Raw genomic sequence first — 13,798 nt, forward strand, 5'->3', positions numbered from 1 at the left:
ATTAGCTGCCTCAGTCATTGATGAAACAGTGACAGATCCTTTTTTTTTTCAAAAAGAAAAGTGAATTACTGTGGGAAATTTAGAGGATCTAAAGAGTCCTGCATGAATCAAAGGTTGTTTCTTCTTGTTCTTTCATAATTCCCTCGCAATCTAATTCTGCTTGTCTAATTCACAACTAACATTAGGAATGTCGTTTGCCTTCACTCCCTGCCTGGGCAGCCTATTACAGATATTTCTCTGCCCATGGCGTGATGTCCTAATCTGTATAATCAGATTCCCTCTCCTGAACTTCATCCTATAATATACTTGAGCTTGGGTTAACCATTTGCACGTCCCATTATTCCAGTACCACCTCTTTCAAAGACTGAGGGAAGGCCCTCAAACATTGGTGTTAATTCTGACTGTAACCTCCGCAGGCGAGCGCATCAGGAAAAGATGGTGGGCCAGAATCTTCTGGAGCCGGTGAATTTTTTTTCTTCCCCCCCCCCCCCCACCTCGAATTTCTTGGCCGCGAATTGCTGGAGGCATGAGCCTAAAATGGGCCATTTAAGATCTTGGTGAAAGATGGGATCCTGACTGTATCTCTGTACCTAGTGAGAGTTGGGGGTTAAGAGAGAATCAGAAACAATGGAGGAGGAATTAGAATCAAATTAGCAACAGAAAGATTGGAATAAAAAGCCAGAAACGAGAAGTTGGAATAAGGTCAAAACGTTGCAGAGAACCTCCTCGGAAGTGTTTACTAGTTGCAGGAATGAGACTCCGCAGTTTTGATTGTTTCTTGTTGGGCTGGAGAGGTTGAGTGACATTGCAGGAAGAGAAACCTCCTCATTAAAAGGCTTTTTTCTGTGACAAGTTTCATTTGCTTTAACAACGCACGTGCAGCAATTTCTTGACGAATGGGGATTTTGAGTTTTCACTTTTGCAAGGCTAACAGCAGAACAGTACAAATCAGCCAGCAATCTGTGACAATTCACAGCGCATTCTTTCCTCACTACAAAATTACTGGGTTTTATGCACACCTATAATAGTCTGCGCATTAATCATGCTGCTATTGTCCCAGCACATTCTGGGCTAATGTTGCTATGGAGATGGGATCATAAAATATTTAAGCAAAATTAATGTATCATAAATCTCAATTAGGTAACCAAGCAACCTAGAGACTATTTGTTTTCATTATTCATGGTGTTATTAATGAAAGCAATAAAATTAACTGTAACGACATTAAATAAAAAAGGAAATGCTATAAATCAGTAACAAAGGCAGAAAGTACTGCAAATCATTGGGTCTGTTAGCATTTGAGGGGAGATAAGTTAGACCATGACTGTTTTTACTATGGATGCTGGTTGATGTTTACTTCTAACGATTTCTAATTCTTTTAGTTGTAACAATGCATCTTTTAAACAAAAACTTACCCAGTACAAACTTTTGATAAATATGTGTTTTGTAACATTACAAATTTTCTTTTAAAATTATTTACTGGATACCAATGGCAGCAGAAAGCTCTGAGGGCCTCAGGCTGATCTCCATGACCTCTGCCTTTCTTTAACTCTGACCTCTCGTTTATTCTGCCACTTCCTTTCCATTGTCACCATTGACCACCCAAGGCACTAAGCTATATAACTTCCTCCCTATATAACTCTCTCTTTTCTTTATTAAGATGTTCCTTGAGGCCAATCTCTTTGACCAGAGCTTTTGATCAACTGTCCTAGTATCTCCCGGTGCGGCTTCAGTGTCAAATGTTTTGTCTCGATTTAAACATCTCCGAAGCACCTTGGGATTTTTCACAATGTGATAAGGTGCCATATGAATGCAAGTTGTCATTCTCCCTCCACCCACTTATGTGCAGAGCCACACAACATAAAGCACAAACAGTTCACTGCAACATGATGCAGGGGGAGCAGCAGTCCCTTTCCCTTGGCAGTTTTGCTGAGTCAGCCATGACATCTTGCCCATCATTTTCCCTTTTCAGACCCTGATGGAATGATGGTATCTAATATAATTGACTAGTTATAATTGAATCTAATATAATCTAAGTGCCACCAGCAACATTTTAGTTATGTACGATCAAGGCTAAAATAGTTTTGGATGTGCTTAGGTTGACTTATGTGGAAATGCCGGAGTTGAACTTTGCCTTTTTTTTTAATCACAGGTATAATTGGTAGCAATAAATCCATCAGGAAGTACATTACCACTATCTTGTTTCTGTATTGCATCTGCCTGCTGCCAACAATAGCCTTTGGTTCTTTGAATGATGAGAATACCAGAGGATCGATTGGTAAGATATTAAAGAAAGCTGCTTTTGTTCAGTAGGTTCTCTTGGTGCAACAGAAGTAGGCCATTTAGTCCCTCAAGACCGCACTGCCATTCAGTGAAATCACGACTGATCTATGACCTAACTCCATGTACCTGCCTTTTGTCCCATATCACTTTATCAATCTCCTTTTAAACATTAACAATTGGCCTGTCATCATTTGTCATTTATGAATTAGGGTTCCAAACTTCCGTCACCCATTGTGTAAAGTAGTTTTTCCAAATTTCGCCTGAAAGATCTGGCTGTAATTTTTAGACTGTACCTCCTCGTTCTAGACTCCTGAACCAATAGAAATAGTTTCTCCCAATTTATTCAACAGTTCCCCTTAATATCTTGAAAGATCAAATCATGCCTTAACCTTCTAAATTCTAGGCGGTGCCACGCTAGCTTTTAAAATCTCTCCCCATGGCTGAATCCTTGGAGTCCAGGTATCGTTCTCATGATTGGACGGTGAACTTCCACAAGGCCAATATATCCTTCCTAACGTTTGGAGCTCTGAACTGCTCATAGTACTCCAAGTGTGGTCTGACCAGGGCTTTTTATAGCTGAAGCATGACTTCTACCCCCTTGTATTCTAGCCCAGTAGATATAAAAGACAGCATTCCATTTGCCTTTGTGATTATTTTCTGTCACTGTTCATGATAATTTAATGATCTATGTAGCTGGGCCGCCAATCATTATTCAGAAACTCAGGTCAAAATACAAGGTCCCAATACTGGAGAGTTATATCAAAGTTGAAAAGAAGACCATGAGGAAAGAATTGCTTGATGCCAAGCCCCTCAAGTTGTATTAGGAAGTTGTTAATTCGGGGAGTTCCAGAGCTTTAAAGCCCTGGGAACGTTGTCTGTAGAGCAGCAGGAGGCAGTGCAGCGGGAGAAATTTTGCAAGACGTCCCTTGTGTTTAACTTCACAGGATGTGGAATCGGTCTCCGACGTTGGCAGTTCTGCTCGTTGAGCGTTGTTCCACTCGCTGAAGGCGCGTGCTGCACTAGTGATCAACAGGAGCCTCATTTCATCTCAAAATTGTGCCAGATTCTACCCATTCCTCCTCCTTTCCATTCAAATGAAACTGCTTTTAGTCAGGCTTTTACCAGTTTTGGAGTTTCCAGCATTGGTTGCAATGCCGGATTTATTTCTTGACTTGCGGCACTGTTTCGTTGGCGGTTTGAGCCTGCCCTGCTCTGAGCATTGTGTCCTTTTTTGCATTGTGTCTTTTATTTAGTGCTTTAACTTTGACAGCCATCACAATTGCTGCTGCAGCTTCCCCTGATGATGAAAGGTGTCGGGGATGAGAGACACTTTGAGTTTTGTGTATGGTGCTCCTTGGTTTGACAGAGTCATGTCACTTCATGAGAGTACAAGAAGCGCTGATGCAACCAAACCGAGAGAGAGGGCGGTGGGTAATTAGCCTGCCATTCTGGTGGATTGGAAGGTCAATGGATCATTCCTTCTGAGAGAACAGAGGGAAGAAGCAGAACTACATGTTCTCTTCTCTCCCAAACCAAACTTCTATGAGTGGCAAATATATTAAAAAAAGGCAATAATTCTCAGAAGGTGGGAATCACTATCAAGGCCAGCATTTACTGCCAATCTTCAGTTGCCTTTAATGTGGTGGTGAGTCACTGCTGCAGTCCGTGTGCTGAAGGGATTCGACAGTGCTATTAGGGAGTTGGTTCCAGGATATTTTCTCAGAGACAATTAAGGAATGACAATTATAGTTCCAAGCTTCTAAATGATCTCAGGATGTGGGATCAGATAAAAGTTCAGACATTTTAAAATATATCTTCCACTTTAATGCCAAAGATCCTTAGATGCCGTCCTGACTCACGGGCTTTCATCCCTTCAGCTCTGTAGAGTTTACGTTCTCAGTTTTCCATTTTGTTTCCAGTGTGTCTTAGAATCATAGAATGGTTATGGGCCATTGTGTACATGCCACCTCTCTGCAGTCTCCAGGTTTTACTTTGCCACTCCTGTGTGTGTCCAGTTTTTTATTAATGTAATATTGTTATTAATATAATGGACTTGCCATGACTGTGTTAACCATTCAGGTGACATATAAGATTCTGAGGGGACTTGATAGGGTGGAAACCAGGAGAATGGTCACTCTTGTGGAGATTAGAACTGGGGAACACACTTTAAGAGATCTCCCTTTTAAGATGGTGGTGAGGGGGAATTTTTTTCTCTTGAGGGTTGTTGATCTGTGGAATTCTCTTCCCTGGAGAGCAGTAGAGGATGGGCCATTGAATTTCTTCAAGGAGAATGAGACAGATGTTTGATGGACAAGGGTGTTGGGGTTATGGGGAGCAGACAAGAAAGTGAAGTTGAGACCACAATCAGATCAGCCATGATCTTATTGAATGGCAAAGCAGGCTGAAAGGGCTACTTCTGCATATTGTCTCTGGGCTAGTATTCCAGAGACCCAGGGTAATGCTCTGGGGACCCGGGTTTGAATCCCACCATGGCAGATGGTGGAATTTGAATTCAATAAAAACCTGGAGTTAAAAGTCTAATGATGACCATGAAACCATTGTCGATTGTTGTAAAAACCCATCTGGTTCACAAATGTCCTTCAGGGAAGAAAATCTGTTGTCCTTACCTGGTCTGGCCTACACGTGACTCCATACCCACAGCAATGTGGTTGAATCCTAAATGCCGTCTGAAAAGGCGTGGCCAGCCACTCAATTGTATCAAATCACTTCAGTTGACCAGAAACTGAACTGGACTAGCCATATCAATACTGTGGCTACAAGAACAGGCCAGAGGTTTGGAATCATGTGATGACTAACCCACCTCCTGTCTCCCCAAAACCTGTCCACCATCTACAAGGCACAAGTCAGGAGTGTGATGGAATACTCCCCACTTGCCTGGATGAGCGCAGCTTTCGCAACACTCAAGAAGCTCCATCCAGGACCAAGCAGCCCCCTTGATTAGTACCCCGTCCACAAACATTCAGTCCCTCCACCACCGACGCACAGAAGCAACAGTGTGTACCATCTACATGATGCACTGCAGGAATTCCCCAAGGCTCCTGAGGCAGCACCTTCCAAACCCATGACCACTACCACCTAGAAGGACAAGGGCAGCAGATAGATGGGAACACCACCAGCTGGAAGTTCCCCTCCAAGCCACTCACCATCCTGACTTGGAAATATATCGCTGTTTCTCCACTGTCGCTGGGTCAAAATCCTGGAGCTCCCTTCCTAACAGAACTGTGGGTGTACCTACACAACATGGGCTGCAGCGGTTCAAGAAGAAAGCTCACCACCACCTTCTCAGGGCTAACTAGGGATGGGCAATAAATGGCCCAGCCAGCGAAGCCCACATCCCGTGAATGAATTTAAAAAAAAACAAATCCTATGCACTATCGACTAACCAAAAAGAAACATGAGGCTTAAATTGCTAGGGTCTCAAACTTGTTAACTTGCCATTGCTGTGGATTTTTTAAAAATTCATTCGCAGAACGTGGATATTGTAGGCAAGACCAGCATTTATTGCCCATTATTAATTGCCCTTGAGAAGCTAGAAGTGAACTGCATGCTTACATTCAACAGAGTGACTTGCTCTGCCTTTTCAGAGGGCAGTTAAGAAACAAACATATTGCTCTGGGTCTGGAGTTGTATATAGACCAGACTACGTAAAGACAGCAGGTTTATTTCCCTAAAGTGCACCAGTGAACTAGATGGCCTTTGTGACAATCAAATAAGTTCATTGTCATCATTATTGATACCACCATAAATTGTGTCATGTAAGTCAACCTTTGAAGCCTTTAATAATACTTCCAAAAATGTGGGTCACCTTATACACCAAGTGTAAAATGTGAACCACCTGTGTGCGTGGTCACTGTGTTTAAATGTGAAGAAAAACCCCAGTAATTCATACTAAATTAAAGTGGCTCGGTTTATTGATTGAATTAATTGTTCAAAGGTACCATTAACCACAATCAGAGCATTTTAAAACAGTCAAATTCATTGTCTTCGACATCTGACACGCAGAGTTAATTGAATTTATTCCAAGTCACTTTGGCTATGGCATCATTGTAAGGATCAGATTTGGTGCTTTCCCTTTCAGAATCGTCCCCCCGCCCCCCACAATAAATCATCATCGTCTCCTCCATCCAGTGAGTTGGATATTCTGTGGCCAGAATTTTTCGCCCCCATTGGCGGTGGGCATCATGGTGGACGTGAGCGGACAAATGCTGAGAAAGCCCAAAATCGGTTTTAAGCCATTGTGAAACCAGTTAGCGATTGTCCACCTGACAAGCCACTGCACGCCAGGAAGCTAATGTAAATACTTTAACATCTCATCATAAGCCCCACTCGCCAGAATCGTATCCCTACGCTGGATCATCCAGGCACATTGACGTGATTGCACACTGATGTATTTCACAACTGTACATAAGCTAAGTCCGAGCTGCACTGTGCTCGGGACTTTGAGGTTTGTTTGCCTACCTTGCTTTAGACAGACATCACTCACGGCCGTCAGCGCCAGGCTTCACAGGCAGCACGACATCACTTTTAGGACAGTTCTCTACCCACTGTGAGGTGGGGCTGGTTTTTCAGTGGCTGCAGGGCTAGGTTTTGCTTGGGAAAGGGGGAGAAGTGGCTTCAGGGAAGGGAAGAGGCTGCAGGCTGAGGGCTGTACTGGGGAAGGGGGTATCCCAGATTCTGTGTGGGGGCACATGTTGATCTGTGCAAGTGGCCTCAAGATAGTGAGGGCTGAGGAGGCAGTCTCCAGAGGAGATGAGGCCAGATGGAGATGTTGAGGGTGTGTGTGAGAGAGTGAGTGGTGATGTCCCTTGAACTGGGATGCCAGTGGATGTGTGATGGCCTTGTGAGTGTGTAAGTTTAGAGTGATGAGATGGTTGCCTTACCCTGGCCGCACAGATGAGATCACTCATTGTCTTTCTGCGTTGGATAGCCAAACTCTTCTGTGCAGTGGTGTCACTGCCCATCACTGCCATTGCCTCCTAAGTTGGATTGGGAAGATTTGCTGGACCTCCTGTGGCCAGAGCGGGGGTGGAGGACATCGTGGCAGGCGTCCAAAAGGCATTCCAGTGATGGGTCACTGCACTCTTCTTGGCTTTTGTGGCCATGTCTTCACTGGAGCAGTCCTGGACTGGAAGCATTGAGAACCGTGTGCACAGCTGCAGTTTAGAGGTGGCACCCGGTGTGAGGAAAAGGTGAGGTAATGGTGTGGTGGGCGATTTAGATGCCGCTCAACAGCCAGACGGCATGTTTCCTGTGGCTGCGTAATTAACGAGGCAGGAAACGGATGATTCGGCGTGAGAACCCGCCATTGTGGCCAGTGGGTAAAATGTCATCTTTCATGCCGGCTACCGCACTTAGTGTAAATCTGGGACAATTCTGCCCTGCATTTTTTTGAAAGATCTGATGACACTTGGTGCACTAATAGCATCCCACAGTTTGGTAATGAAACCACACAAAATATCAAGTGGGGCAGCGCCACCTGCTTTGAAGGTTTTTTTCTCTCTGAACCATCCTCTCATTCCATTCAGTGCGAACATGATCCTCGAATGGCTTGCTGAAGCACGTGTCCGATGGCTGAACAACAGATGCTAGACCCCCTGGTATAACTGTAGTGTGGGCGTTATTTCTTCACTGGCACTACTTGAACTCTCCAGTTATATGGGATCGCAACATGTCCCACACTATTCTTTGCATAGGCCACCATTTCACATGTTATCAATCCACATCTTCACTCCTTTCTCATCCATCCAACTGTTGTCAAGGGCACGATTTAAAAACTCCTGAGACTTGAAGCTCCGCATGGTTTTATGTTTGAATATTACCACAGGCTTTAATTTCACTCCAGCCATGCAGACTGGTACCACCATGAATCCTGTCGTCTTGTGTCCTGTCACTTTCCTGTCAAAACATTTTCGAACCTTTCCGCTCCACAGTTCAGTTTCTAGTCATGCCAAAGTTCCTGGGCATTTCGGCTGTGTTGCTGATATGGAATAATGGCTACTCGTGTTTTTGCTAGTGTTTGATGATGAATCTCTGGAAACTGGCAATTTTGTCTTTGAGGTTTTTTGCTAGTCTCTGGCCGATCTTGGCCTTCTGTTGCAACACTAGACGTTTTCATTCCATAAAGTGGCTATACCAACTGGCTGTTGCTCTGAAACCTTTGCTGGACACGCGGTTTGATTTGGCCCACTCAAGTGTGTTTATGCGCATTGCATTTCTGGTGGCGAGGTTAATGATCCCGGCGATTTTCGAGGACCCATTCTGATGAATGCTTTTCAAGATCAGGCCAGTGTCTTGGTCCCTGATCTCATGGCACATTTGGTCTTGGGCATCTTCTCCAGGGTGGATTCCTCTTCTTTCCAGTCTTGTACCAGTTTTTCACTAACACCAAATTCCCCCACTGCTGCACGGTTATTTGATGAGTTAGCAAATGCTATGACTTTGAGGTTGAAAGCAGCTGCATACCTCATTCGTTTTTGCCGGAAGAGCCATTTTCACTTGCCGTGCCACGCTTGGTCAGCTCTGTGTGGGTGAGAGTCTTAACTCCTGTGCATTATCTTCACACGCAGCTTATACTGCCCCTTTGATCCCGTGCAGTATAAGGTAAGTAAAACAAGCATTTCTGGGTGAAAATTTAATGCTGACTACTAATGCAGGTATAACATTCCATAGCTGAAAAGGGAGGTGAGGAGGGGGGTGGGTGATGTTTATGTAAAAGTATATTTGGCATTGTAAAATGGGGTTGTCTTATACACCATGATCTCTGGCAGTTTTTAACTCCAGGTTTATTTAACTAATTGAATTTAAATTCCCTAGCTGTCCTGGTGGTGTTGTCTCTGGATCGCTAATCCATCCCTCTGGACTACTAGTCTTGTTACATAGCAACTGTCACCATACCCCTATAAGGAGGTTAATGAGAAAACAAAGGAATGTGTTTCCCTTCTTTGTCCACTTCTGCTTTGATAGCCATAACAGCACAGAAGGAGGCCATTTGGCCCATTGATTCCATGTCGGCTCTCTGTAGGGCAATCCAATCCGTCCCATTCCCCTGCTATATCCCCATAACCCTGCAAGTTTATTTCCCTTGAGTGCCTATTCATTTTGCTTTTTGAAAGAATTCACCATCTCCACTTCCCCTTGTAGGCAATGCATTCCAGGTCATTACCACTCCAGCGAATGAGAAATAATCTTCCTCACATTCCTCGCTGCATCTATAGAACCATAGAACACTACAGCACAGAAAACAGGCCATTCAGCCCTTCTAGTCTCTGCCAAAATATTATTCCGCTAGTCCCATTGACCTGCACCCGGTCCATAACCCTCCAGACCTCTCCCATCCATGAATCTATCTAATTTATTCTTAAAACTTAAGAGTGAGCCCGCATTTACCACGTTAAATGGCAGCTCGTTCCACACTCTCACCACTCTCTGAGTGAAGAAGTTCCCCCTAAAGCTTTCCCCTTTCACCCTAAAGCCAGGTCCTCTAGTGTTTATCTCTCCTAATCTAAGTGGAAAGAGCCTACTCGCATTTACTATGTCTATACCCCTCATAATTTTGTAAACTTCTATCATATCTCCCCTCATTCTTCTACGCTCCAAGGATTAAAGTCCTAACCAGTTTAATCTTTCCCTGTAACTCAACTCCTTAAGACCCGGCAACATCCTAGTAAATCTTCTCTGCACTCGCTCAATCTTACTGATATCCTTCCTGTAGTTAGGCGACCAGAACTGCACACAATACTCCAAAGTTGGCCTCACCAATGTCTTAAACAACCTCACCATAACATGCCAACTCCTATAATCAATACTTTGATTTATGAAGGCCAGTGTGCCAAAAGCTTTCTTTACAACCCTGTCTACCTGTGACGCCACTTTCAGGGAACTATGTATCTGAACTCCCAGATCCCTTTGTTCCTCCGCATTCCTCTGTGCCCTACCATTTACTGTGTATGTCCTGCCTTGGTTTGACCTTCCAAAATGTAACACCTCACACTTTTCCGCATTAAATTCCATCTGCCATTTTCTGGTCCATTTTTCCAGTTGGTCCAGATCTCTCTGCAAGCTTTGAAAGCCTTCCTCGCTGTCCACAATGCCTCCAATCTTAGTGTCATTAGCAAACTTGCTGATCCAGTTCACCACATTATCATCCAAATCATTGATATAGACAACAAACAACAATGGTCCCAGTACAGATCCCTGAGGCACACCACTAGTCACAGACCTCCAGTCTGAGAAGCAATCATCCACTACCACTCTGTCTTCTCCCACACAGCCAATTTCAAATCCAGTTTACAACCTCTCCATGGATACCAAGTGTCTGAACCTTCTGAACTAACCTCCAATGTGGGACCTTGTCAAAGGCCTTACTAAAGTCCATGTGGACAACATCCACAGCCTTTCCTTCATCTACTTTCTTGGTAACCTCCTCGAAAAACTCTACAAGGTTCGTTAAACACGACCTACTACGCACAAAGCCACGCTGACTATCCTTAATCAGCCCTTGGCTGTCCAAATAATTATATATCCGATCTCTCAGAACATCTTCCAATAATTTACCTACTACTGACGTCAAGCTCACTGGCCTGTAATTACCTGGTTAACTTTTGGAGCCTTTTTTAAACAACGGAACATGAGCTACCCTCCAATCCTCCGGCACCTCACTCGTGGCTAAGGACATTTTAAATATTTCTGCCAGGGCCCCTGCAATTCCTACACTAGTCTCCCTCAAGGTCCGAGGGAATATCATGTCAGACCCGGAGGATTTATCTACCTTTATTCGCTGTAAGGCAGCAAGCACCTCCTCCTTTTTAATCTCTATGTGTTCCATGAAACTACTGCTTGTTTCCCTTCCTTATACACTATGCCAGTTTCCTGAGTAAATACTAATGCAAAAAAACTGTTTAAGATCTCCCCCATCTCGTGAGGCTCCACACATTGATGACCACTCTGATCTTCAAGGGGACCAGTTGTGTCCCTTACTATCCTTTTACTCTTAATATACTTGTAGAAACCCTTCGGGTTTACCTTCACATTATCTGCCAAAGCAACCTCATGTCTTCTTTTTGCCTTCCTGATTTCCTTTTTTAGTATTTTCTTACATTTTCTATATTCTACAAGTACCTCATTTGCTTCTTGTTGCCTATACCTGCTATACACCTCTCTTCTTCTTAACCAGATCGCCAATATCCCTTGAAAACCAAGGTTCCCTATGCCTGTTAACTTTGCCTTTAATCCTGATAGGAACATGCAAACTTTGCACTCTCAAAATTTCGCCTTTGAATGCCTTCCACTTACTGAACATATCCTTGCCAGAAAACAACTTATGCCAATCTTCTCTTCCTAGATCCTTTCTCATTTCCACAAAATTGGCCTTTCTCCAATTTAGAATGTCAACTCAAGGACCAGACCTATCCTTATCCATAATTAGCTTAAAACTAATGACATTGTGGTCACTGGACCCAAAATGTTCGCCTACACATACTTCTGTCACCTGACCTGTCTGGTTCCCTAATAGGAGATCAAGTATTGCATCCTCTCTCGTTGGTACCTCTATATATTGATTTAGAAAACTTGCCTGAACACATTTGACAAACTCCAAGCAATCCAGCCCTTTTACAGTATGGGAATCCCAGTCAATATGTGGAAAGTTAAAATCTCCTACTATCACAACTTTCTGTTTCTTACATCGGTCTGCTATCTCTCTACAGATTTGCTCCTCCAATTCTCTCTGACTATTGGGCGGTCTATAATACAACCCTATTAGTGTGGTCACACCTTTCCCATTCCTCAGCTCCACCCATATGGCCTCTGTAGACGAGCCCTCTGGCTGTACTGCTTATGCACAGCTGTGATATTTTCCTTGACTAGTAATGCCACTCCTCCCCCTTTCATCCCTCCCCCTCTATCACGTCTGAAACAACGGAACCCCCGAACATTGAGCTGCCAGTCCTGCCCCACCTGCAGCCAAGTCTCACTAATAGCAATAATGTCGTAATCCCACGTGCCAATGCACGCCCTAAGCTCATCTGCCTTTCCGACAATACTCCTTGCATTGAAATAGATGCACCTGAGAAGATTTCTATCACGTACGGACCCTTGATTTCTGTCTATACATGCATTCCTCGCTTGACCTTTATCCTCCTCCACCTCACTATCTGCTCTAACACTCTGGTTCCCCTTCCCCTGCAAATCTAGTTTAAACGCCCCAGAGCAGCACTAGCAAAATCCCTTAGCCAAAATCTGTGTCCCCTGGTCTTTTGTACCATCAGCTAGTGGGAATAGCTTTTTTTTGTTTACGTTATCTAAACCTGACTTAAGCTTATACACCTAGTCTTCGAAAATGGAACAAACTTTTGAATGTAAATAGAAAGCCAGCTGACGTTGAAAACTATATTGAACCTCTGTTATAAGTGCCTGTACTAACCTCAGTTGTTATTTTGCAGATGTGCAGAAAACCATTCTTGCCCAGTGTATTGGAGGAGTGGCCTATGCAGTCTTGGCTGGTCAGCCAATGGGTATAGTCTTAACAACTGCACCCCTGGCCTTGTATATCCACGGTATGTTGTACCCCATTGTTGATCTACACTAATGTAATTTTTTTTTTTTAATGTTTATGTCCCTCTTTTTGAAATAACCTTTCCGTGCTGATTGAATGAAGTACTTTATAAGTATAGGTGTTGTAGTCCTGCTCCCAGCACTCTGCTTAAATTCCTCCTAGAGGAATGTGGGAGAGGATATGGAGATGCGCCTGACTCCACAATGGCCTTGTACAGGCTGGTTACTCAGTGTGTAGAGAATTAGAAATGTGAGGATGGGCTCCACTGCAATGTGCATTAGATGTCTCCTCTGCTAAAACTAAACTGAACACCATAGATATACATGATCTACAGTTTGCAGGTGACTGGAGTGCTATTACCACTCTGCTCTGGATTTCCAAGCCACTCTCGACCTCTTCAATTCTGCGCACAAGAGACTCAGCCTGTCCCTGAATGTAGCCAAAACAGAACTCCAATGTCAACCCACACCTGGTTAGCCAAATATTCTACCCCTCAAGTATATTGAAAGAGAGGCTCTGGAATATGTTGAGTACTTGCCATATCTTGGCAGCCACCTCCCTCATTGATGAGGAGATCCAACACTGGATCAGCTGTGCCAGCTCAGCCTTCTGTAAAATATGGCAGTAAGCGTTTGCCAACAAAGATTTCAGGAAGTCAACAAAAGTCCTAGTGTACAGAGCAGCTGTCACCACCACAGTGGCGTACTGCAGTGAGACCAGGGCTGTGTATCAGCAACACAAATAAGCCCTACGGGGATTCCATCAGCTTTGCCTCCACTGCATCCTCCAGATTCAGTTGGAGAACAGTCAAACAAATACTTAATAATAAAGACCAGAAAATGCTGGAAAAACTCAGCAGGTCTGACAGCATCTGCGGAGAGAGAAACAGGGTTAACATTTCGAGTCCACACGTCTCTTCTTCAGAATTTCAGCTCTGCAGCAGAA

At 43.9% G+C, this 13,798-nt stretch overlaps 1 protein-coding gene across 1 annotated transcript in view; it reads left to right on the plus strand.

The window, feature by feature from the left end:
* Positions 1-13,798, plus strand: part of slc4a11 (solute carrier family 4 member 11) — a 182,940-nt gene that overhangs the window by 130,726 nt on the left and 38,416 nt on the right. Inside the window, exons 10-11 of the mRNA XM_041200763.1 lie at positions 2,150-2,275; positions 12,741-12,854. Coding sequence (XP_041056697.1) covers positions 2,150-2,275; positions 12,741-12,854 — 240 coding nt within the window. The remainder of the gene's footprint in view (positions 1-2,149; positions 2,276-12,740; positions 12,855-13,798) is intronic.

The sequence above is a fragment of the Carcharodon carcharias genome, chromosome 1, assembly GCF_017639515.1.
Source record: "Carcharodon carcharias isolate sCarCar2 chromosome 1, sCarCar2.pri, whole genome shotgun sequence".
NCBI classification, from domain to species: Eukaryota; Metazoa; Chordata; class Chondrichthyes; order Lamniformes; family Lamnidae; genus Carcharodon; species Carcharodon carcharias.